The sequence below is a fragment of the Micromesistius poutassou genome (assembly GCF_964030765.1).
Source record: "Micromesistius poutassou genome assembly, chromosome: 11".
NCBI classification, from domain to species: domain Eukaryota; kingdom Metazoa; phylum Chordata; class Actinopteri; order Gadiformes; family Gadidae; genus Micromesistius; species Micromesistius poutassou.
The window spans coordinates 3,361,247-3,386,253 of record NC_140281.1 but is presented as its reverse complement, the minus strand read 5'-3'; the positions used below and the strand labels follow the sequence as shown (position 1 = coordinate 3,386,253).

The following is a 25,007-nucleotide window of genomic DNA, read 5'->3' as shown; positions in this document are numbered from 1 at the left end:
GTACCTCCGACCATCAAACACCTCACTCCATTCAACACGTATACCAATACCAGATGCTCAACACGTACACGTGGACCAGACCCTCAGACCTTCAGACCTTCAACACGTGGACCAGACCTTCTGATCTTAAACATGTGGATCAGACCTTCAGAACGTGGACCAGACCTTCAGACCTTCAACACGTGGCCCAGACCTTCAGAACGTGGACCAGACCTTCAACAGGTTCACCTTTACAAGAAATTCAAGATGTACACGTTGACCAGACATCCAGCTACAATGAGTAATTTCCCCATTTTATTGCTAAATTGTATAGAGACAAAAAAACAAGTTCATATATTACATTATTAAAGCAATGTACAAATATATCTATACATATTAATCTAGCATACATTGTGCTACCATGGAAACGCTCATAACAACTATTCCTGAACGCTACATTGTGCAGCGGCAGCCCCATGAATGATGATAAGTACATTATGAATTTATGTCATGTGGCGTTAATGTGTTTGCTATGGCACTTAGTGGCTCAGTCGCATCGCTGTGGGAGGGCGAACTGGGTCAACTGTGTTTATTAACGGGTTGATATAACCTGTCCAATGGCCGGGGCACACTCATACATTTCACATTTCACAAATAGCCCCCCACCCTTTGACTGAACATAGTCCATCAACACTGTTCTGCTCATCTACCTCATGTACATTTCAATTTTACAATTCCAATATTGTTATTAATATATTGCCATTGCACTGAACTGCCTTGCACTATATTTATATTTAAATCTTAAATCTCTGACCATATATGTTTATATTTAAATCTGACTGTACCGATATTGCACCATTTCTTCCATCTCTTAAATTGTTATTGTATATTCTTTTTTGTACATTTGTAAATTAAATTATATTCTTAACAGTATATTTATATTTTGTACTGTTCTTTGTTTTTTTTATTGAATTTTTTTATATAAACAATAGGTTAAGTGAGTGTTGTACTTTGAGAGTAAAGGGTTAAAGCAGGTTAGGGTTAACCCTATACTGGCCAATAATTCTGATTCAACAGGTTACAATGTAGTTACTGATGTGTGGGCTGTTTGTTTAATACTGACACCAGGAGTTTGCTACCGTCTCTGTGTCCTTGTAGTTCCTGCTTGCATCCAGTAGTCCATATTCGACAGATAACAAATATTTACAGATATCAAGTACTGGCGTATCATTCACATTCAGGTATCGTCAACCAATTACAGAAAAGTTTGACTATTTCAACCGAGCACCCTGGGACGCAAACTGGCCATTTAGTAAATACCAGTGGTGAAACATGAGACTGCTGGGATTGGGCTGATCTGGTTGCTACGGTTACCAGCGTTCAGATCATCACCACACAGTCCGGAGAGTTGGTCCTGATGGTGTCAGAGATGACCTTCGCCCCCGACTCTCCGATCCCGTTTCCCTGCAAACTACACACACACACACACACACACACACACACACACACACACACGTGTTGGCCTAGCGCCCTACAGAATTCAGATTCAGGGCTAGTGTGGAGGAGGAGAAGGAAGAGCAGGATGTGTGAAGAGGAGGAGGTATGAGGAGCAGCAGGAGGAGGAGGAGTGAGGAGGAGGAGCAGGAGGAAGAGTTGAGAGGACTCACTTGATGTAGGTGAGCTGGTGGTTGGCTCTCAGGGCGGTGGCGATGAATATGGCGCCATCCATCCCGAGGCCGTTCTCCTGAAGACTGGAAAGAGACAGGAGCTCACATGCAGCGCTCCTACAACACAACACTCACACCACGCCACGGGGGGTTAATGAGGCCTAATGGGGGTGTCAATCAGCCCCCTCGTTGACCTATTATCCTCACACTGTGTGTGTCTGTGCTCATCAGATTTTCATTACGTGTGTGTGTGCGTGTGCGTGTGTGTGTGTGTGTGTACTCACTTGAGGGACTTGAGGCTATGGTTGTGTTTCAAAGCGCCGGCCAGCGCCTTAGCCCCCTCCATCCCAATGGAATTCCCCCGCAGGCTGCGCACACACACACACACACACACACACATACTTTGACGTTTGCGCCTCAGATGTTTCTCTGGAGATGCTGTCAGTGTGTCTGCCCATGATCATATTCCGTTAAACCACATTTTTAAATTTATGACAAGAAATCATTCTTCATCAAAATTATGCATGTTTTCATGTGGACCTACTCAAGTGTGTGAAGGCTACAGTTCACCATCAGAGCCGTTGCCATGGCGATGGCCCCACACCTTCCAGCAGACACACCCTGGAGACTGAACACACACACACACACACCAGTCAGTAAGAGGATGTTGATGGATGGATGGATGGATGAGTTTTGGTATTTGGGGACCGACCACAGGATCTTCAGAGAGCAGTTGGTCTTCAGGGCGTTGGCCAGACACACCATCCCCTCATCACCGATACAGTTCTCCTGGAGGCTGCACACACACACACACACACACATTGAGTTAACTGTTAGAGGATGAGATGGCGGTGATAAGGTGGAGGAAGGGGAAGAGGAAGAGGAAGAAGGCCCTACTCCAGGAGGAGGAAGAGGAAGAAGAGGTGGAGGAGGATCTTACTCCAGGAGGAAGAGGAGGAGGAAGATGAAGAGGAAGAGGAAGAAGAGGTGGAGGAGGATCTTACTCCAGGAGGTCCAGGGAGGTGTTGGAGGTGAGGGCGTGGGCCAGGGCCTTGGTGGCTCCGACCTTGATGAAGTTCCACTGGAGGCTGCAGGAACAGGATATGAAGTCGTCCAGGGATCAGGAAGTGAGTTATCCAGGAAAACCCGGCAACAATAACTCAGAGGACAGTGAGGATGAGGTGCCTTGCTCGAACACCACCTGGACATGGAGGTGGAGGGGTTTCCTGGTTTCCCAAGCAACAGCCCCCCCCCCCCCCCCCCCCCCCATAACATAACGATAGTGGAGACCAGCCCAGGAAGCAAATAAGACCACCTCTCCCCTGATCCATACTACCATTATTGTTTGGCGCAGCATTACATCAGCCCGAGCAACAGCACATGATGATGAAGATGACGTGGATAATGAGGATGAAGGGTAAGTGGGTTGTTTGGATGCTGAGCAGGAGGCGTCCAAACAATCCCACCCACCTCGCTCACAAAGCGTGTGCGAGGTGGGTGGGGACGTGAGCGCTGTTTGATTTCAAAGGTTAGTCATGGAATAGTATCGATAGTTAAGGTCATTAGTGATGGTCCTCGACTATCAATACTACAATCAGCCCTACATCGGTGGGTCAATGTGTGTGCGCATGTCTTACTGTAAGGAGGTCAGTGTTTGGTTCACTCCAATGGCGCCGGCGATGGCCTGAACTCCCTCGTCGTGGAGCAGGTTAGCAGTCAGACTGACACACACACAGGCACACACACACACACACACACACACAGAACATCACCGCAGGGTTTCGGAGTGTGCCAGACAGAAAGTCAGACAGGAAGTGCTTTCCTCGGTGGTGTCATGTGACTCACTCCAGGTTGCGTAGAGCGTCGTTCTCCCTGAGCGCGGCGGCCATGTTCCTCGCTCCGACCACCCCCACTGAGTTCTCTCTCAGACTAGAAGGTGGGGGTGAAAAAGAGAGAGCGATAGAGAGAGTGAGGGAAAGAGGGAGAGAGAAGCTGTGATGAAGGCTATACTAACTATGATGAAAAAACCGACTGTATTTGTGATAAATTATAAGCTTCTAGCTGTGATAAAGAACAAACTGTACTGTGATAAAGATCAGCCTATAGCTGTGTGGAAGTAAAGACTATGGCAGTGATAATGGGCAGACTATAGCTGTGATAAAGGACAGACTGTAGCTGTGATAAAGGACAGACTGTAGCTGTGATAAAGGACAGACTGTAGCTGTGATGAAGGACAGACTGTAGCTGTGATAAAGGACAGACTGTAGCTGTGATAAAGGACAGACTGTAGCTGTGATAAATGACAGACTGTAGCTGTGATAAAGGACAGACTGTAGCTGTGATAAAGGACAGACTGTAGTTGTGATAAAGGACAGACTGTAGCTGTGACTGACTAGCGGGGGTGAGGAGCCATTGCAAGCAGGGAAAGCTCCAGCTACATGGCAGCAGTTTAACCTGACAAATTTGGTTTCTGGGAGAGGCTGATTGATTAAGAGCGTTTTGACCCAGAGCAAAACACTGAGGTAGACTATGCATGCTGCAATTACTCTAAATTTAATCTCTTCATGCGTGCATGCATGCAAGATCTCACTCACACACACTCAGACACACACGCATACACACAAAAAAACACGCTCTCAGGATGTGGTTAATATTTGCAGCCTGTCTGACTTTCTGCTCTCTGAAAACACATCCTGTTCAGGGGCTGAAGACAAGCTATTGTCAGCCTATTCTAGGCTAAAACCAGGCTATATCACAGCTGGAACCAGGCTAAAGTGGGGCTAAAACCAGGCTATATCACAGCTGGAACCAGGCTAAAGCGGGGCTAAAACCAGGCTGTATCACAACTCACTTTAGTGACTGCAGGCACTGGTTGGTCCTCAGAGATCTGGTCAAGGCCGTCATCCCTCGGTCACTGATGGAGTTACTCTGGAGGCTGGAGACAAGAGTTACTATAGCGACAGTTACTATAGTGGCAAGAGTCATACAAATATGGCTTGTTATTTGTTTTTGACTAAATATTTCTTGGAGAGACAAATGACTGAAGCGAGAGAAAGATAGTTAAGAAAAATGTGAGAGAAAGGAGAGACCAGGGGAAGACAGTGACAGTGAGCGTGGAGACATGGGACGTAGAGGAGGAGAAGCAGGAGGAGGAGGAGGAGGAGGACCACTGACTGGAGAGAGAGGAGTGTGCGGTTCTCCACCAGGGCTTGGGCCAGGGCTGTGGCTCCTCCGTCCCCCAGCTGGTTACTGCAGAGACTGACAGGGACCGACCATAGTCAACACCATCCGCACCGTTATCACCAGCACACTCAACACCACACCACCCAACACCGACACAGTCATCACCGACACAACAACATCATCACCACCAAGGTAAGCTCTGAGGTATTTCAGTAGTTAGCTAATTTCATGTTATTGTAAACCATTATAGGTCTACTTGAGTACTGGTAGTTAGCTGATGTTTTGTTGTGGTAGGCTGGCAGTACATTTGTAGTGAGCTGATGTTATGTTATGGCTAGCTTGCAGTAGGTTAACTGCTAGTTAATGTTATGTTATTGTAAACTAGAGGTACTTTAACAATTAGTGAGCTGATGTAAATGTGATGATGGTGTTACTTCAACTCCGTCAGCGCCTGGTTGGTCTTCAGTGCCTCCGCCAGGCGCCGCGCCCCTCCTGCTCCGATGGCGTTGTTCTGCATGCTGAAACAGCAAACCCGTTTCATCAGACTTAAAACTGGTTTCATCACCCTTTAAACTGGTTTCATCACCCTTTAAACTGGTTTCCCCTCCCTTTAAAATGTGTTTATTTATACATTTTATTTATACTTATTTATACTTAAAATCCTTTTAAATTCACATCTGAAAGAGTTTTTAAATCACATCTAAAACTGGTTTTGTAAAACATCTGTGTTGGGTGTGTGTGGTGGACAGTTGGTTTAAGCAGCCTTCCCTGGTGTTGAGTCTGATTGGATAGCCTCCACTTGGGTAAGTGGAGGCTGTACACCTGGGATGTATCAGGCAATCAATGCTGCAGACACGATAAACCAGCCGTCACCACACACACTCAGCGAGCTCTGACATGCTAGTACACAACACCTTCTGACTGTTACAATACAACCAACTCTGCAGTAAACTGCTGGTTTCTGATTCAAGATCTGAATCTAGTTTTGTATACCACATCTGAAAACTAGGTTTGAATCACATCTTGATAGCATTTTCGTCCCTCTTTACACTAGTTTCATCACCGCTGAAACTGGTGTCAAATCACATCTTAAACTGGTTCAAGAAGGAGCCGACTCACTTGAGCGAGACCAGTTTGCGGTTGACGAGCAGCAGGTCGGACAGCGCCCGCGTCCCCTCCTCCCCGATGTTGTTGTTCTGGAAACTACCGCCAGAACAACCCGTTAAGCTGACCCAACGGATCAATACACTTATAGATATATACGTATGGATGAGTGTGTTGACGCAGATCTCACTTGATGGACACCAGGATTTGGTTCATCTTCAGCGCTTCAGACAGAAAACGGGCGCCTTTGGCTCCGATGTTGTTGCTGCGGAGACTGAGAAGAAACATCCACAGCTGTGAGATGTGATGCATCCTCATAATAAGTCCTGTACACATCTAGTAAAATGTAAATATCCACATCTCTCTCATCTCTCTTTATGATTATTACATGTATGTTACATATTACTTAGTATATTACTAGATTATATGATGTCACTAGTATTGTAAGTTTTAGGGTTAAACATTGCATATTACATATTACTTATTACTCCTAGATTATAGGGCCTAAATCTAGTGAGGTGAGGGTTAGGGTTATTCTAAACATCATATATTACATAATACTTATTACATTACTCGTTTATAGGGCCTTACTCTAGTGTGGTGAGGGTTAGGGTTATTATAAGCATCATATATTACATATGACTTACTACATTACTCATTTATAGGGCCTCACTCTAGTGTGGTGAGGGTTAGGGTTATTATAAACATCATATATTACATAATACTTATTGGATTACTCGTTTATAGGGCCTTACTCTAGTGCGGTGAGGGTCCGATTGACGAGGAGGGCTCGGCTCAGAGCCTTCGCTCCGAGGTTACCAATGGAGTTGTCCGCCAGACTAGGAGGGAGGAGGGAGGAGGGAGGAGGAGAAGAGAGGATGGTTTGGTTTAAAACGTGACATAATAATAATGAGCCGAACTGGAGGGAGGGCGAGGACATTTGACTCACAGAGCTAGTCAGTAAAAAAACAAGGACATCCTAAAAGGACATACTTGTGTGTTGGCGTGAACGATATCGACCAACATCAACGTCACGTTAAACTAAACTTGCAGCAGAAGAAGAAGAGTGAAGGAAACAGTGGTTAACTAATCAGTCTTAAGGTAGAGAGGAGATTGCACATTTCTTCAGCGTAACTGCACTGCAAAAACCCCATGAAAGTGGTGGACTTTTTTCGTTTGCCCGTTGGGACTGATGCTCCACTTCAGAGCCTGACCTGATCTTCTGGACCTGGCAGTCTTTGGCACTCAGCAGGCTTCCCAGCAGCTCCATCACATTGTCTTTGAAGTGGTTGTTCTCCAGCCTGCAAACACAGATGATCTGTTTCACCAATGGATAGCAACATCCATCTGTCATACATCCATACATCCATATGTCGATACATCCATACATCCATTCATCTATATACAGCCATTCATCGGTACATCTATACATCTATACTTCCACACATCACTTCAATACTGACCTCTTCGTGCTTTACCGCCTCACCTAAATATTTGTCACACTAAATGAGTGGCTAAACAAATTATGAATAGTTATTACTCTCAGGGTCTAGCGGTCACGGGGGTTCGACTCCCAGCAGAAGGGTACTGGGTTCGATCCCCTATGTCTGCAACAGAAGGGCTCATAGAGCAAGATGCCCCCTAATCCCTCGCCTTCATGACCCGTCCTACTCACTGTGGGTCGCTATCGATGAAAGCGTCGGCTAAATGACTAAATGCCTGATTGATGGAGTGATAGATATCTGACCTCAGATGGGTGCAGTACAGCAGCTGCGGCAGCAGACATTTGACGGTGGAGTAGTTGAGGCAGTCCGACAGGTTGGTCTCCTGGAGGCACTCCGGAGACACCTGCAGCAGGTAGGCCAGCGCAACGCAGTGGGATCGGCTCAGGGTCCCGGCGAGGCTGCCGCTGCTCAGCGCCTCCTCCACCTTCCTCAGCAGCTCCGTGTGCTTCAGCTCCTGGAGGCAGTAGGCCAGGTTGACCTCCCTCAAGGAGACGGCTGCACCCCCTTCCGAGCCGCCCGCCGGACCCAGCAGGCTCTGGAGGAAGCCCCCGGCCCAGACCTGCTGGCTGCAGTCGTCCTTCCCCAGCAGCGCTGCCAGAGGTTTGGTGACGCTGGGAGACAGCAAGCCCGCGAGGAACCGCACCAACACGTCCAGGTGGCCGCCGTCGTCCTGCTGCGACCGCTGCAGGGCGTTCCTGAAGTGGTTCTGGAAGCCCAGCTTGGGCCACGACATGGCGCTCTCGGAGAACAGGTCGAAGATGGCCCGCTTGGAGGACACGTGGTAAAACGTGGCCGCCAGGAACTCCTGCACCGTCAGGTGGGTGAAGCGGTACGCCACGAAGATGGCGGACTCCTCCCGCGCCAGGAGGCCTGCTCCCAGGCTGCTCTGCGCGGACGGCAGGTCTACCCCGTGCGTCCGGAGGTCCTGCTCGCCGAACGTGTACTTGTGTTTGATGAGTCCGTAGAAGGCCAGGCGGCCGAGGGGTCCCAGGAGCTTGCGTTGGCTGGCCTGGACCTGCTCCATCCTCATGGGCTCCCGGCCTCGAGGTTCCCCTGCCTCGGCGTTCATGGCACAGTAGTGTGCGTAGAGCTCTGTGCAGGTCCTGGGGAGGCTGTCCGGCGAGCCCTTCTGCAGGAGGTAATTCAGGGTGTCCATCACGATCTGGCAGACACAGGGGATGTAGGACATCACCATCAGGAACTTGTGGGACTCCAGGTGAGCCCAGATCTGACTCGCCGTGTCCCGTTCCGGCAGACCGTGGTGGAGGAAGGTGTGGATGTCCTGAGGGGTGAACCCGGGAACCTCGGTGAGCCGGTCCACCAGTCCCACCGGGATGAGCGCCGCGTGGGCCGAGCGCGACGTCAGCCACACCGACACGTTGGGCAGGAGGTTCCCCCGGATGATGTTGGTCACCAGGTCCTCCACACTCACCTCCTTCCTCGGGTCGCTGCACGTGGACGCGTCCGAGAAGTTCAACCTGCAGCGGAACTCGTCCAGACCGTCGAATATCAAGAGTGTCCGACAGGCCCCGCTCAGGACGAGGGCCGGGTCGCTCAGGTGCGGGAAGGCCAGCTTCACCAGCCTCTCGGCGGACACCTTCTCCAGGGAGTTCAGCTCCCAGAAGGACAGGGGCAGGACGAAGCTGACGTCGCTGCACACCTTCCGCAGGCACCACTGGACGACAAACTGCCGGACCAACGCCGTTTTGCCGATGCCGGCCACGCCCACGGTGAGAGACACCCTCGGGGAGGAGCTGACCCGGGTCAGGGGCTCCATCAGCTTGGCCAACGCCAGTGGACGGAGGTGGCTCCTCCTGCTGCCCCGCGAGGTGTTGACCTGCATGAGGTCGTGCTCCTTCTGCTGGAGGTTGGAGAGCCCGTCGACCAGCAGCAGGGCCCGGGAGGCGCTGCTCAGGCTGGGGGGGGCGCAGTACACTCGGTCCCTGGAGGTAGCAAGCTTCTGGAGCAGCACTGCCTGGTGCTCCTTCACCATGTGGTCTGCAGGAGGGAACATGGAGGTCGAGTGACTTAGTGGCTGGTACTCACGTTTTGGGCTGACTGCTGCAGGCAATGGACCACAAGACTTTACCTGCGGTTGTTTACAGACTCCTTCTGAAGTTTTCTTTCTGCATGTTATTATTTATTTATTATAATGATAATTATTATTAATGTGTGATTGATTCTTTATATATGCATTTAGACTAAAGTATTCTTGTAGGTCGCGTCGTACGGACAATCAAATGTTTCTTGATTCCGAATTGTAATATTGTGTCACATAATATTTTGATTTGCATTCCGAACAGGTGGAGAGGGGCAAGAGAGATAACGCTGTCACATTAAAGCCCCTTCAGCAATTCCCTGATTAGTGCCAGTTAGTTCCTTCAGATGTTTTTCTCCAAATGTTGTGAAACTAGAATTTCAACCCCTTAAACCCGAGCCATTGTTTCATGGTTAAACTAGCATTCTACATTCTACATTTTACATTCTACAGGCGGATGTAGGAATGGGAAATGGGCGGTGGGAAACAGGAGAGAAAACAGGAAACAGGAGAGAGTTTGAGAAGGCGGTACCATGTATCAGGATGAGCCGGGCCTCATGGGAGTCTGAGTTCTCCACAAAGGCTTGAAGGGCGTCTGGGCCTTGGGGGGCTTTGCTGGCGAGCAGGGAGAGAAGAGTCATGATCTGCTCCTCCACCGGCCTCCCTCCGCCATCCTCCACCCTCATCTCCTCCACAACGCTCAGTAGCTCCTGCCCCCGCAGGTGGACCAGCATCCGCCGCAGGAAGGTGGCGGAGGTGAAGCGTTGGAGCTGCTGCTGGTGCTGAAGGACCCACACGGATCCTGAGAGCCACACACCCAGTATGAACACCAACACATCCAATGGAAACACATCCAATGTGAACTCAAACACATCCAATGTAAACACACCCCATATGAACACAAACACATCCAACATAAACACACCCAATATGAACACAAACACATCCAATGTGAACTCAAACACATCCAATGTAAACAGATGTCAACACATCCAATATGAACACATCCAATGTGACCACATGTGAACACACCAAATATAATCACATCTCAACACACCCAATATAAACACATCCAATATAAACACATCTCAACACACCCAATATAAACACATCCAATATAATCACATCTCAACACACCCAACACATCTTGCATCCGGTAAGGACCCACGACCCCGAGGAGTGCTGCCTACCATGGGCGTCTCTGTCGGTCTTGGAGGAGGGTCCACTGGGGTTGGACTGGAGGTCCATGTAGCAGTCTCTCTGCCATGTGACTCTCTCGCTGCGGCCCAGCAGGGCCTCGTACTGCTGGCCGCCGCGCTGCATGGGCCCCTCACTGCCCACCTGGACAGGTGCTCGCTGCTCCGCCCCCGCAGGCCAGCTCCAGGTTCACCTGCACAGGGAGTCAGGAGGAGCTGTGAGGGATCCAACGCCGTGTGTAAATGGGTCCACATGTGACCACATGTGATAAAAGGACAGCCTGGAGATGTGACGAAGGACATCGGTAACTGTGATTAAGGATAGACTGTAGATGTGAAAAGGACAGACTGTTACTGTGATAAAGGACAGACTGTAACTGTTATTTATAACAGACTGTAACTGTGACAAAGGGCAGACTGTTACTGTTATAAATGCCAGAATGTAGCTTTATAAAGTGAAGCCCATAGCTGTGATAGAGACAGCCTGTAGCTGTGATAGAACACAGACTGTAGCCGTGATAAAGAACAGCCTGTTGCTACTATTAATAACAGACTGTAGCTGTGATAAAGGACAGACTGTAGCTGTGATAAAGGACAGACTGTAGCTGTGATAAATGTCAAACAGTGACAAAGGAATGCACAAAGATAACCTCAACTTCCGTTGCATCATACAAACACATCTTCATCCGTTACAAGTGGTGTTTACGTTACCATGGAAACAGGTCGGTGAACTAAACATGATAGTTACTGCCATACCATACTTCTACATACCATATGTACCATTTTATATTGTATCAACGTGTTTTTATATTATTTTAATTAGGCCAACATATAATTTAATGTGTGGTTATATGAGGGTTATAATACATAATATATATATAGGCTATATAATATATACATGATATAATTAGTATTTTCTTAAAGGAGACATATTATACCATCAGGTGTGAGTGTGATTGGCCATTACACAGACCTGGTGGTATAATATGTCACCTATAAATAATCCAAAAAGTCTCATCATTTAGAAAATGTAATTGTCGAGGTGGTGTGAAATCAGAAGATGTAGGCTTTCATTCAATTCCAAACAAACATGATCATATTCATATTAAACAGAGTCCTGAAGACTGTGGACCTACTCACCATCAGTCGGTTCTGCAGAGATCCTGTTCACTCTTACTTTGTTAATCACTAGAAGGCTCAATCCAAGGTTCCTCGCGGTGCAACTGCTCTCACTCACTCACGCACAGACAGTTTGGCAAGGGGCGAGAAGGAAACTATCTCCTTCAACAGTTTCCTGTCTCTAACCTCGTGTCTTCCTGTGCAGAAGAAATGCACCTCGAAACGCTTCATTGTTTGAACATGCGATGATACTGTAAACACATGCACACCTTCAGTCTCCTGCTGACGGTAACATTTAGGGTACAGCTCTCATGGTCAGGTTCACATATAACCTCACATTTGGTTGATTTGTACAATAACATTTAACAGGTACCACTGATAAAATAAATTACTAAGCGTGTATCTCTGATTCCTATCCTCTCAGTTATTCTTTGAAGTTTTGACACCAAATTAGAGTTGTTCTCAGCCTCACTTCTGTGTGTCACCACTCGGGATAAAAGCATCTGCTTAATGACTATGAAGAGATTTAAATGATTAAATTGTTGTTTAAATAGTTCAAGGCAAGGCAAGGCAACTTTATTTATATAGCACTTTTCATACACAAGGCAGATTCAAAGTGCTTCACATATAAACATTGTCATACAATAAAATCAAATAATAGATAAGTAAAAAAAGTAAAATAGATAGAAAATAAAGGCAAAGTTAAAAAAAAAAGCATTTTAGAAAGTGCAATGTATTTAAGATCAACAGTCTCTGATACCCATGTCGGACTCCAACCCGACCTAAAGGAACTTGGTCCTTACCCACGTCGGGATTCCAACCCGACCTAAAGGAACTTGGGCCTTACCCATGTCGGGACTCCGACCCGACCTAAAGGAACTTGGTCCTTTCTCTGGGACTCCAACCCAGATCCTAGGACTCTAACCCAGTCTCTCTGGTATCAGATCATGTATCTCTCTGGTAAAAATAGAAAATAAAGGCAAAGTTAGTAATAAAATTTAAAAAAGATAGAAAATAAAGGCAAAATTAAAAAAGCATTGTAGATTTAAGAATTAGCAGAAAGCTAAAGCAAACATAAAAGTATTCAGTCTTGTTTTAAAAGCTGTCAGAGTTGGGGCAAGTCTTAAATCCTCAGGGAGTTTATTCCAGCTATTTGTTGCATAGTAACTAAATCCTGCTTCCCCATGTTTCGTGTTGACTCTGGGGATAATTAACAGATTGGTCTCAGAAGAGCTTGGTGGCCTAATATAATCTTTCACTCTGTGCAAGCACGGAGCCTGCAGCTGAGCATGATTACAGGATTACAGTTTGTGTGTGTGGTTGGATCACAAATGCTAACAATTCTGTTGCTCATCAGAAAAATATATTTTATTTCAAAAATAATTTCCACAGTGCATGAGCTGAGCAAACGTACCTTTGGGAAGGCAACAAAAAACATGACTTATTCAAAAACAAAACAATTAAAAAGTTATATAATTTAAAATGTTCTTTTACCTTTGCGTGATTTCATAAACGTCATAGACAATTATTAATCATTTAAAACAAATGTCAATAAGAAGCAACTCAAAACGATTTGCAAATATTCTTGTCTTCATCAGTGAAGTGTGTTAAAAGTTAGGGTGTTTCAAAAAGGTCATTATTTCAAGTTCCAGGCGTGTTAAAGACGAATGTTAGAAAACAACATAAAGGTTAGGGTTAATATACAGAAAGGTAAATATATATATATTCATGGAACAAAAGATTATTACTCAGGTATCAAATTAAAACATTTTTTTCACGTTATTTTCCCTTCGTTAAACATGAATTACAACAGACATGAGCCACACAGACACAACCCCCCCTCCCCATAAACACACACACAAAACTCCCCTTCACAAACGCACACACAATACCCCCCATACATACACAAAACCCCCTCCGCATACACACACACACACATTAGATGAAAGTAGAGTAAAACAAATTACTGTAAACCGTGTGCTAAAATTGGTCTTACACACACACACACACACACACACACACACACACACACACACACACACACACACACACACACACACACACACACACACACACACACACACACACACACACACACACACTTTTCGAAACAGACCTCAAGTAGTATTCTTTTTAAACCATCCTTTCATGTTCTTGTATGGTGTAAATTCCCGTGTTAATTCACGTTTTAAATTGTTGAATACTGCTGAATAACTTTAGGTAAGGCTTATTAATGTCAAAAAACGTGAGATCACATTAAATAATGTTAAAATGTGTTATTTAATGCTACGTAATGTTATTTAGCGGTAAGTTACGCTAAACAACATTAAACCACGTTGAATAGCACTAAATCCCGTTCAGTCTTTCCAGTGTTCTTAATTGTTACGTGCCGCTCTGCAGCAGCTGGGCCCTGATTGGTTCCTTTAGAGGTGAGCGGGAGCTGATCGCTGTGCCAGTTCAGAACTCAGACAGACCATCTCTGTGCTCGCTGAGCTCCATGGAGTGGTAGTTCAGTGGCCGCCTGCAGGGGGCGACACAAACACCAAACAGAGCTCACCATGCCGTTTAGAGAACAGTGCCTCCTTGTTGACCAAACTTGTAACTACAAAAATAATTTCGCAAACATATTCCAAAATTGTAATAACTTCACTTCCAAGATAAAGTCAAGAGATGGAGAGAGAGAGAGGGGTAGGAGAGAAAAAGACTGTGGCCAAACACAGTATTTGAGGTTGCAGGTGACACCACCGTTGAACCTCCAACAACAATGAGAATGCTTACAGAGGTTGGTGACTTTGCAACATGGTGCCAGGACACCAACAACCTCTTTGTCAACGTCTGCGAGACTATGGAGATGATTCAGACCTCAGTCTATTTGTGACTCTTAACAATTTGATATCTCCTTATACGTATTTTTTGCTTGCCACGTCATAGGGAGTTTCCCTGTCGGAATTGACCCTGTGTTATACTGTGTATACTGTGTGTAAGACAAATACAACCCTTGAACTCTGAAAGAGAGAGAAAGAGAAAGAGAAATAACAAAAGAACAAAGGATCAAAGGAACGAGAACAAAAAGAGAGTGAGGCCGAGAGAAGTGAGAGAGTGATAGGGAGAGAGAGAGTGAGACTCTACCTCTTCTTGTAGAGGTATGTGACCAGAGCAGCCACGAGCCCCAGCAGGACCACTAGACCCAGGGCCAGACCCACCTGGAGCCTCAGCGCAGACTCTGCAACAGAACAGACCGCTACATTACAACCAGACCGGAGGGATCCCACAATAACATTACATTCAGACAAGAGGGACCACACGATTAGAGGGACACAATTAGGACCTCACAATTACATTACATTCAGATCAGATAAGACCACACAATTAAAATACATTCAGACCAGTGTAATTAGACTTAAGGGGAATTTACACCGCAGGCGAGAGAGAGACGTGAGCGTAACGTAGGCGTAACGTAGGCATATCAATTCACACCGCCGCCGTTTATTTGGCTATATTTTCAAGATTCATCAGATAACATCATAACAAAATAGAAGTGAAGTGTAAGTTAAGCTTTGGTCTGCCGTGAGACGGGCGTAAAACGCTGCCGGTGTAAATCAGTGAACTAGTTTGAATGAATTCTATCTCTAGCTGAAGTCGGACGTCTGACAGCCGACTAAAAAACGCATCTAAAACGTCTGCGGTGTAAATTAGACTAGCCTAGACTAGCCCAGATCAGACCGGTTATACCAGCCCTTCAAAAAAAAAAAGACCACATCTGTGGGCGGTAGAAGCTAGAAGGTTAAAAGATGGTTCAATTGTAGATTTGTTGGCAGTAGAAGCTAGAGGGTTAAGAGATGGTCGATTGTAGATCTGTAGGCAATAGAAGCTAGAAGGTTAAGAGATGGTTAGATTGTAGATCTGTAAGGGGTAGAAGCTAGAAGGTTAAGAGATGGATAGCTTGTAGATCTGTAAGGGGTAGAAGCTAGAATGTTAAGAGATGGTAAGAATGTAGATCTGTTTGCAGTAGAAGCTAGAGGGTTAAGAGATGGATAGACTGTAGATCTGTAAGTGGTAGAAGCTAGAAGGTTAAGAGATGGATAGACTGTAGATCTGTAAGGGGTAGAAGCTAGAAGGTTAAGAGATGGATAGACTGTAGATCTGTAAGGGGTAGAAGCTGACCCGTGCTGGTGTGGGGGTCCGCGCTGGGGGCGGAGCAGCTGCCCTCTCCGTGGGGAGGGGGGAGGTGTGAGGAGGAGGTCTGCAGGATGAGGGTCTTCTGGTGGGCCGACAGAGCCATCATGCTGCCCTTGACCCTGAGCCAGCTTGACACGCACCAGAACTTGAAGCCTGGAGATGACATCACAGCAATTGCAAGTCACCATGGAAACCATTGGTTACTAAATGGTTTACCAAAATTAGACCCGAAAGTTCACAGTTCTTTTACACTCTATTGCCCCTTTTCCATCGACAGTACCAGCTCAACTCGCCTCGACTCGCCTCGACTTGGCCCGCCATTTTTTGCGTTTCCATTGCCAAAAAAAGTACCTGGTACCTGGTACTTTTTTTTGTAGCACCTCCGTCGAGGTTCCAAGCGAGCTGAGCAGGTACTTTTGTATGACGTAAACAGGCTGCTGGCAACTGATTGGCCAGCGGCTGCAAACGGGAATAATCACTCGAAGTTAAGTTGTGTCCGGCGTGGCTGGAGTCCAAGGACCCGCTCCCAAGGGGGACATGGATCAGCGTTTCGCCCTGTGTGTCGCTCATTTCCCGGGGCTAGACTTAGGTTGCGCGTGGTTGTGTGTGTCGGGCGTGGTTGTGTGTGTCCGGCGTGGCTGGAGTCCACGGGCCGGCTCCCAAGGGGGACACGGATCAGCGTTTCGCTGTTTCGTTTTTGTGTCATTCCTTTCCCAGGGCTCGATTTTCGCCTCCATCAACGTTACCATATGACAATAGATGTGCAGTTATTGTGTTTTTTATTTAATTTAATTTCCCATCATATTCTTTCCGGGAATCAGGAAATAGTCTTGATCAGATTTCCCGGGAATCCTGTACCCCGGGATTAAAACCTAATGACGACCCGCCCACGTTGGAGAGGTACTTTTTTAGATGGAAACGCGACGTGCCTGTAACCAAACCAAGTCGTGCTGCACTAAGTCGTGGCGAGTTGAGCTGGTACTGTCGGTGGAAAAGCGGCATATATAAACTCTGTATATTGAGTCTTCAAACTGTTGTCATCGTGCGTGCGTGTGTGTGTCTGTGGTTTGTGTGTACACAACACTTTAAGGAGAGACATCTACACATGTCGTTATTGTTTTCTACATCCCAAATGATCGCTCCTTTAATGGTGTATTCATTGAACACATCACACAGGCTCCACTGGGAACCTTTCCCAGAACATTTCAGAATCAAGCCATAATGAGATTATGGCCTCACTGGCTTCTGTGGATAACAGTAATAAAGACAATCCTAATAATGATAAATAAACACTGCGGGTAGAGGGGGTGTGTGTAATATTAAGTGTGTATATATATATATATATATATATATATATATATATATATATATATATATATATATATATACATATATCTTGTACGTTATTTCTTACCCTGCAGGTAGAGGGCGCTGATGCCACAGTGGCAGCTCTGCTCCAAGTACCCGGCCACCTCTGCTACCCTGCTACCCTGTAGGAGGAGGTCACTGCAGTCTACACACACACACACACACACACACACACACACACATACACACAATTAGAAGTGTATAGTTTGGTGGGTGTCTAATCTTAATCATCAGTCAAGGGACACCATGGTCTTCTACGTAATTTGATACATGTTGATAATGCATTGGTTGTAGCATTCAATGTAGCAGTAGCACTCAATATAGCAGTAATATTTGGAAGCTAATGGTAGCAGTTTATATAATAGTCACATTAGCAGTAGCAATAGTGGTAGCATGAGGGTTAGCAATAGAAGTACCATTAGAAGTTGTACATATTATTATCATATCATTATAATAGCATTAGAGGTAGTGGTAGCATTAGCAGCAAAGATATAGTAGCATCAGCAGTAGAGCTTAATGTAGCAGTAACGGTAGAGATAGCATTAGCAGTGGTGATATTGGTAGCATCAGCACTAGAGCTGAATGTGGTTATATGGGTCGGGCAGAATCTCTGGTCTTACTGGCCGAGTGGTCCTGCCAATCACTGGCCAATGGGCCCAGGCATAGGTCGATACTGCTTGAGAAGGCGGAGCTAGGGCACAGGTTGGTGGTGCGAGGCGTGGGGGCGGAGCTAGTCCAGGAGGTGGGGCTTCTGGGCTGACAGCACGTACAGCGACTGAGAGAGACCGGGCCTGCCTGCACGGACCTACACACACACACACACACACACACACACACACACACACACACACACACACACACACACACACACACACACACACACACACACACACACACACACACACACACACACACACACACACACACACACAATGAAGAGTAGAGATAACACCACAAGGAAGGACATAAACGTCAAAAAGTTGAGAAATGTTCAACTTTTCAGGCAGCGACGGATCCGTCGGCCAATCAGATCACGTCCCCCATACGTCAGACACGCCATCCGTCATCCGTCAACGGACGCGCGCAGTGTGAATGCGGCGTAACCCATCTACTCCTCCTTCCATACCCCTCCATCCATACGTCCATCCTCCCCCCTCGTTCCCTCGTTCCCTCACCTGGGTGCAGGCAGGACCTGCTCCCCCATGCTGGCTCCCAGGCTGAGCAGCAGGGCCTGGTGGTGGCTGAACACCACAGAGTCCCTGATGCTGCTGACGTTCACCAGACCCCGGGATGCCACCGCGCGGCACACGCTGAACACGCCATGACACAGAGCCACGCCCCCCCTCGCTGGCACCGTGGTGCCTTCTGGGAAACTCTGGTCTGGCGGGGGAGGGGGAAGAGAGAGAAAATATTTTTGGTTAGTAACATGCCATAAATCCCACCATGCTAAGTGACTATGCTCACCCAACATGCTAACTACCTTTTAATGATACATTCCCCACAGTGCTACAGTATGCGTGTGTGTGGGCTTATATGCTAATGACCATAACATGCTAAATAAGGACTATGTAAGCTACCTCTCAGTGTGAACCGGATAAACTGCTCTTTCCTTTAGGCCAGGGCTATGTGTTGAGATGAATTGATGCAGCAATTGATATTATAACATCTTCAATTAACTATTGAATTGTGAAACTAAAATAAAATTTTAGTTTACTAAAATACGGATCTTACTGATCTCCAGTCAGTAACAGTAACAAACCTCAATAAAATAAATAATAATAAATCCTAATCTTTCTCTTTTCTTTTATCGTAGCCTTTGCGATTTGCAAATCGCGTTCTATTACATCGCTATGTCGGTTTGAATTTGATTAAGCGTTCAGCCCTCACTGGAAACAGAGAGAAAGCAACACATTCTGACACCCAGACCCTGAGAGGGCATTAAGGCGGTGTGGTTACCTGCCCCGGTGACGTTGCCCACCAGGTAGAAGCCCCTGCTGTCCGTGGAGCCGGTCAGTGGCAGAGCTAAGATGGCGGCGCCGCGGTCCTCCTCCCCCAGAGCCAGCAGCACCAGACCCTTCAGGGGCGTGAGGGGCGGGCCCACCAGCTCCACGAACGACCCCTGCTGCCGGCTCTGATTGGTCCAGCGGGCGACTGACACCTCGTTGACGACCACTCCCTCTGGGGGGGGCGGGGGCGGGGGACACACGTTCTCCCTCAGAGGAGTGGGGGGGGCCACCTGCCGCCAAGTCATGTCATGTGACGGACACATGTTAGAACACGACTGCACTCACACAAAACTGACAATAATGCCAGATTCAAATGAACATGCTACATGCAACAGTCGAATGGCCTATAACGGTAACACGTGAAATCCGCTAATTACATATTATTACGTAAGAATCTTTTTTTTCATGAGTTGAAGAAGCCCAGCTACATCAGTCTACTCTAAACCAGATGTAAGTTATGATGACTGTGATAAAGGGCTGCAGCTATGACTAACTAAAGACTGAAACTGTGAGAAAGAATCACCTGTAGCTGTGATAAAGGACAAACTGTAACTGTGATAAAGGACAGACTGTAGCTGTGATAAAGGACAGACTGTAGCTGTGATAAAGGACAGACTGTAGCTGTGATAAAGGACAGACTGTAACAGTGATAAAGGACAGACAGTAACAGTAATAAAGGACAGACAGTAACAGTGATAAAGGACAGACTGTAACAGTGATAAAGGACAGACAGTAACAGTAATAAAGGACAGACAGTAACGTAATAAAGGACAGACAGTAACAGTAATAAAGGACAGACAGTAACAGTGATAAAGGACAGACAGTAACAGAAATAAAGGACAGACAGTAACAGTGATAACTGACAGTAAGACAGTAACAGTGATTAAGGAACATATGAATAAGGGTTTCCTCACAGCGAAGGCGGACAGGTCGGCAGGGTGCAGCCCCCCGCAGCGGCTGAGCCCCTCGTCCCCGGGCAGCACGCTGGCGTCCTCCAGCAGGGGGAGCTGTCCCGGCGTCAGCGCGTCGCTCAGCGTCCGTGCCTCCTTGTCGGAGCCCTTGAGGCGGTACACCACGGCGTCCAGGAGGCCCGCCGTGGGCACCCCCGACCGCAGGGAGGACGGGGGTCCGTCGGGGCTGCGGTAGAGCGCCACGGCGTCCGGCCCGTTCTGGATGGTGTTGGGCGGCAGGCGGAGCGAGGGCGCCGGCACCAGCCGGTCGCTGCCCAGCAGGAAGTAGCCGCGGGCGGTGGTGAAGTGGCCGCTCAGGCTGATCTCGCGGTAGGGCCGGTTGTCGTGGGCGCTGAAGAGGAGGAGCCAGAGGCCGGCCAGGGAGACGCGGCGGCCCGACGGGTGCCACAGCTCCACGTACTCGCCGTCCTCCGCCGCGCCGGGGCTGTCGGCGTTCAGCTCGTTGATGACGAAGTCCCCGCGGCCCCAGGGGGGCAGGTGGGGCGGGGCGTCGGTGCTGCCCGGGGGGCCTGGGAGAGAGAGGGGGGAGGGGTAAGGAGACAGGCTAGGAAACTAGGAGACAGGGGGACAGGTGGGGCGGGGCGTCTGTGCTGCCCGGGGGGGCCTGGGAGACAGGGAGGGGGAGGGGTAAGGAGACGAGGAGACTAGGAGACTAGGAGACAGGGGGCAGGGGGGGGGGCGCGGTGCTGCCCGGGGGGGCCTGGGAGACAGGGAGGGTGGGCAGGGGTGAGGAGACGAGGAGACAGGCTAGGAGACTAGGACACAGGTACCTGGAGACAAGCAAAGGGGGACCAGGAAACAGAGGGAGTAGGAGACTGGGCCTAGGAGACGGACTAGGAGACATGAGACAGGGACTAGGAGACAGAGTTACTGGAGGACTAGGAGACAGACTAGGAGATAGGAGACAGAGACTAGATGACAGAGGGACTGGGATGCTAGGAGAAAGAAGGACTAGGAGACTGAGAGACTGTGGAATAAGAGACAGGGCAAGGAGACAGGCTTAGAGACAGAGGACCTATGAGACCAAGACTAGGAGACAGGGACTAGGAGACTAAGAGACAGAAGGTCTAAGAGACCGGGACTAGGAGGCCAGGAGACAGAGACCGGGAATAGGAGACAGAAGAAGCGTAAGAGATTAACGCTAGAAGACAGGGATCATGAGACAAGGAGACAGAATGAGAGACAGAGACCTGGAGACTCACCAGGGCTCTGGGGACAGGTGCGAGGCCAGGGACAGTTGTTGGGCATGCTGGGGGTCTGGGGGGCCTCCCAGAACACCCCTGGGTCCCGGGGGCCCGGGGCCACCCCACACCGGCTCAGGTACACTCCCCCCTCCCGCAGACTGCAGGACACAGTAAGGAAAGGACAGGTCGTTCATACCGGACCCTTCAAACACAAGAGCGCCCTACCAAGACGGCAATCACATTAGACAGGCAGAGGAAACAGACAGATGGACACACACAGACAGGCAGAAGAACAGGTCTCACATGGGGCTGAGCTGGTAGGGGGGTCTCCCAGGTACGAGGGTCTCGGTCAGGTTGTCGCTGGGCACTCCTCCGCGCCCCGAGAACACGAAGGCATCGATTGGTTGGGAGTGGTTGAGGCTGCTGCCCACCAGGAAGTCCGCCGCCTGGCCGCCGTAGAGCGCCACCGCGCCTGCCTCGTCTCCTAGCAACACAGGCATTGTATATGTAAGGGATAATGTATAGAACGCCATTATCTGGAAATAAGCCCCGACAGGGCGAACAGCGACACCGACGCGAAGTGGAGGTGTCTCGCTTATAGATTATCCCACTTATTACACGGCTAAAACACGGCCTAAAAACACAGTGTGTCTTTTTACTATTTATTTGTTACCATTCGTAGTGTTGATCAGCAGAGAAATTGTTTGCCAAAGACGTTGACGTCGCTTAGCAAACGAATACGCTGGGATTTATAAATTACCAGACTATTTGCTGAGTGATACGAAAGACGTGAATCAGAGGCGAAACATCCACTTTCCTTGACAGCGGTCATTATATGCTTAGCAATGTCAATTATCAAAAAAAGAATTGAGGAAGTCAGGAAGGCCCCTGCAAATGAACGGAGCTTTCTACAGCATTGAGAAGAGCCGTGTGATCATATTGTATATTATACATGATTTTATATATGATACGTTTAGCCAGCCGTTATGTGTGTTGCGATGGTGATGATGTTCGCTGTGTGCTTTAATGGAAAAGGTGTTAGCAAACTGAATGTGATGATAGTGATGTTAGTGACCTGAATTTGATGATAGTGATGTTAGTGACCTGAATGTGATGATAGTGATGTTAGTGACCTGAATGTGATGATAGTGATGTTAGTGACCTGAATGTGATGATAGTGATGTTAGTGACCTGAATGTGATGATAGTGATGTTAGCGAAGTGAATGTGATGTAACGGTTATGACGTTAGCCAAGTGAATGTAACGGTATTGACAGTGTGGCTGCATTCACCCTTCATGAAGCTCTTCTCTATCTCCACGGTAACCATGGCGTCCCTGGCGTTGTCCACGTCGACTCTGACCGTCGTCACCCCCGCCCGGTCCAGCACCACCAGCACCAGCGGCCCCGCCCCCTGGACCCCCGTCAGCTCCACCCACCCGTTGGCCAGCCCGCCGCCCAGCTTCAGCTCGCTGATGAGGGGCTGGCCAGGGGGCGGGGCCGGTGGCGTGCAGCGGTTGCGTTGCCCGGGCGACGGCGGCGCCAGCTGGAAGGTCCAGGCGTCCGCGGAGAGGAGGCACCTCTCGATGGACTCGTCGCCCTCGTGGCTGGCCTCGTCCTCCACGAAGGGCCTCTGTCCGGGGGTCAGGACCTCGGCCAGCACCTCGGCACTGCTGGTCCAGCGGGTCATGTACACCACGGCGTCCACCAGCCCCACCGCCGTGGCGTTCATCTTCTCCGTGTAGCGGGCCGCCCCGCTGCGGTACAGCGCGATGGCGTCGGGCCCGTTCTGGACGGTGTTGGGGGGCAGCAGGATGGAGGGCTTGGGCCTCAGGTCCACCGAGCCCACCAGGAAGAAGCCCCTCTCGTCCGTGGCCTGGCCCTTCAGGTCCAGCACCTTGTAGGCCACGTTGCCGTTGCCGTTGTAGAAGACCAGGGTGTAGCCGTCCAGGGGGGCGCGCTGGCCGCCCGTGTGGTACAGCTCCACGAACTCTGTAGTGTCCAGCTTGGGGTTGTCTGCGTTCACCTCGCTGATGATGAGGCAGGGGTCCGCCGCCAGGGACCCCCCCAGAACAACCAGGAACCCCCCCAGAACAACCAGGAACACCCAGCTGGACACACCAGTACACCACCAAACCATGCTTACCAACCAGAGTAGTACGTGACTAGACGGACTTCTGCAAAAAAATAAAATAAAATAAAATAAAAGAAGAATATAGAAGTTAGTTTTAATTAACTCCTGTCCGAAGCTGCTTGAGACCGGCCGGTTCCTCTGTCGCAAATAGCCCAAGTCAGACAGTAATATGCGCCAGTTAATAAATTAACCGCTCTTAAGGGGAAATGCTGGTCTCAATCACAACATCTAACCAACATCTATTTCACACCAGAGCTCCACTCGCTGCTTCCCCTTCTTAACGGGATATCGGCCGCTTGAATGAATGGCTGTGACTCATCCTCTTTTCGGAGTGCGTGTCTGGAAGATTGCGAAATGCATTTCCAAAGAAATCTTGTGCAAAGTTATGCATCGAAGTTATGGAAGTTCAGATTGCCAGTCATGTAAAATAAAGAACAAAGCTTTCCATCAGAGAGTTGGAACGAGCGAACACGGGTGAAGACAGTACGGTTATATTGTCGCATTTACAAGCTACACTGTTTAGCACATTCAAATCAAATAAATGTGCGACAAGCCTCCAAGACGCAGACCAACTGTTACAGTGGGTCAACAAAACAGCTCATGCAATTTGCAGGGAAACCGCGATAGACGGCTGTGCAAATGATCCGCACAATCCGTGAACTATTTATCCGGTGGCTGTGAGTGTGTGCGTGGTGTGGAAGGGTCTTATTCTGGTCACGGTGGGCTGCCGCTTCCGTTCATCTCCTCCGCCGCACAGAAAAGATTCACGTCGTCTCCCTACTTTCAGTCCTTCTACCGAAAAAAACACAGATTGGACTTACTGCTTCTCTGCTCTCCCGGTCCCCGGCTGCCGCTTCCGTCCGTTTCCCGAGACCTCCGTTCGGTGGCGTGTGGACGAGGAGCGGTTTGTTATTCCGAGAGCAGATCTGGAAAGTTTGCGTGAATCTCCGCCGCTCCCAGGCTCCGTCCTTCATTGACAAAGCAGCACTTTCTCCCCCAAGCGGCGGTGGGCGGTGGGCGGGCAGAGGGGGTGGGGGTGCTGGTTGACGGGAGGTGTTTTTAGAGGGGTGCTGGTGGGGGAGGTCATGGAGTGGTGGTAGTGGACTGGTGGAGGGGTGGTGGTGAGTGACTGAGTGGTTTTATTAGAGTGGTGTTGGTGGGATGATGGATGGCGGGTGTTGTTGTTAAGGGGTGGTGGTGATGTCTTGGTGGAAGTGGTGCTGTCTCTGCCATCACAAATTAAAGGAGGAATTGAAGGACTTTAAAAGTGTCAATATATGACAACTTTAAAAATATAAAGATATGACATTTTTAAAAGTGTCATATGCCACTTTAAGTGTAGCCACGTGGACAACTTCCATTGTAAATATATGACT

At 48.5% G+C, this 25,007-nt stretch overlaps 2 protein-coding genes across 4 annotated transcripts; both read right to left on the bottom strand.

Annotated features, from left to right (window-relative positions):
* Positions 1 to 266: 266 nt before the first annotated feature.
* On the bottom strand, positions 267 to 11,922 carry nlrc3 (NLR family, CARD domain containing 3). Of its 3 annotated transcripts, none has more exons than XM_084474885.1 (19): positions 11,813 to 11,922; positions 10,667 to 10,866; positions 10,009 to 10,278; positions 7,681 to 9,436; positions 7,148 to 7,234; positions 6,689 to 6,772; positions 6,124 to 6,207; positions 5,949 to 6,056; positions 5,264 to 5,347; positions 4,821 to 4,904; positions 4,498 to 4,581; positions 3,492 to 3,575; positions 3,284 to 3,367; positions 2,651 to 2,734; positions 2,359 to 2,442; positions 2,191 to 2,274; positions 1,931 to 2,014; positions 1,647 to 1,730; positions 267 to 1,450 (listed from the first exon to the last, which is right to left on the bottom strand). In XM_084474885.1, exons 2-19 carry the CDS (start codon positions 10,797 to 10,799, stop codon positions 1,360 to 1,362), a joined length of 3,453 nt encoding a protein of 1,150 aa, XP_084331011.1. In that variant the 5' UTR covers positions 10,800 to 10,866; positions 11,813 to 11,922; the 3' UTR covers positions 267 to 1,359. The 3 variants fall into 3 exon arrangements, with proteins under 3 accessions (XP_084331011.1, XP_084331012.1, XP_084331013.1); XM_084474886.1 differs by having other exon boundaries at positions 5,949 to 6,032; XM_084474887.1 differs by having other exon boundaries at positions 10,009 to 10,091.
* Positions 11,923 to 13,190: 1,268 nt separating this feature from the next.
* LOC311355696 (uncharacterized protein) lies at positions 13,191 to 24,575 on the bottom strand. Its single transcript, XM_084475503.1, has 12 exons — positions 24,453 to 24,575; positions 22,791 to 23,674; positions 21,803 to 21,983; positions 21,518 to 21,657; positions 20,259 to 20,824; positions 19,295 to 19,574; positions 18,514 to 18,718; positions 17,959 to 18,143; positions 17,385 to 17,483; positions 15,956 to 16,123; positions 14,921 to 15,014; positions 13,191 to 14,312 (listed from the first exon to the last, which is right to left on the bottom strand). Exons 2-12 carry the CDS (start codon positions 23,635 to 23,637, stop codon positions 14,249 to 14,251), a joined length of 2,829 nt encoding a protein of 942 aa, XP_084331629.1. The 5' UTR covers positions 23,638 to 23,674; positions 24,453 to 24,575; the 3' UTR covers positions 13,191 to 14,248.
* Between the last annotated feature and the right edge of the window lie 432 nt (positions 24,576 to 25,007).

Excerpts from the sequence above, each read along its gene's own strand:
- nlrc3 (XM_084474885.1), bottom strand. The coding sequence starts at position 10,799 with ATGCAGCGCGGCGGCCAGCAGTACGAGGCCCTGCTGGGCCGCAGCGAG. Across the intron at positions 9,437-10,008 it reads CCGGCTCATCCTGATACATG|ACCACATGGTGAAGGAGCAC; the intron begins GTACCGCCTTCT and ends TCCCTCCTGCAG. Across the intron at positions 4,582-4,820 it reads CGCACACTCCTCTCTCTCCA|CCTCCAGAGTAACTCCATCA; the intron begins GTCAGTGGTCCT and ends TCTTGTCTCCAG.
- LOC311355696 (XM_084475503.1), bottom strand. The coding sequence starts at position 23,637 with ATGGTTTGGTGGTGTACTGGTGTGTCCAGCTGGGTGTTCCTGGTTGTT. Across the intron at positions 21,984-22,790 it reads AGAGAAGAGCTTCATGAAGG|GAGACGAGGCAGGCGCGGTG; the intron begins GTGAATGCAGCC and ends CTGTGTTGCTAG. Across the intron at positions 18,144-18,513 it reads CAGGTCCTGCCTGCACCCAG|GTCCGTGCAGGCAGGCCCGG; the intron begins GTGAGGGAACGA and ends GTGTGTGTGTAG.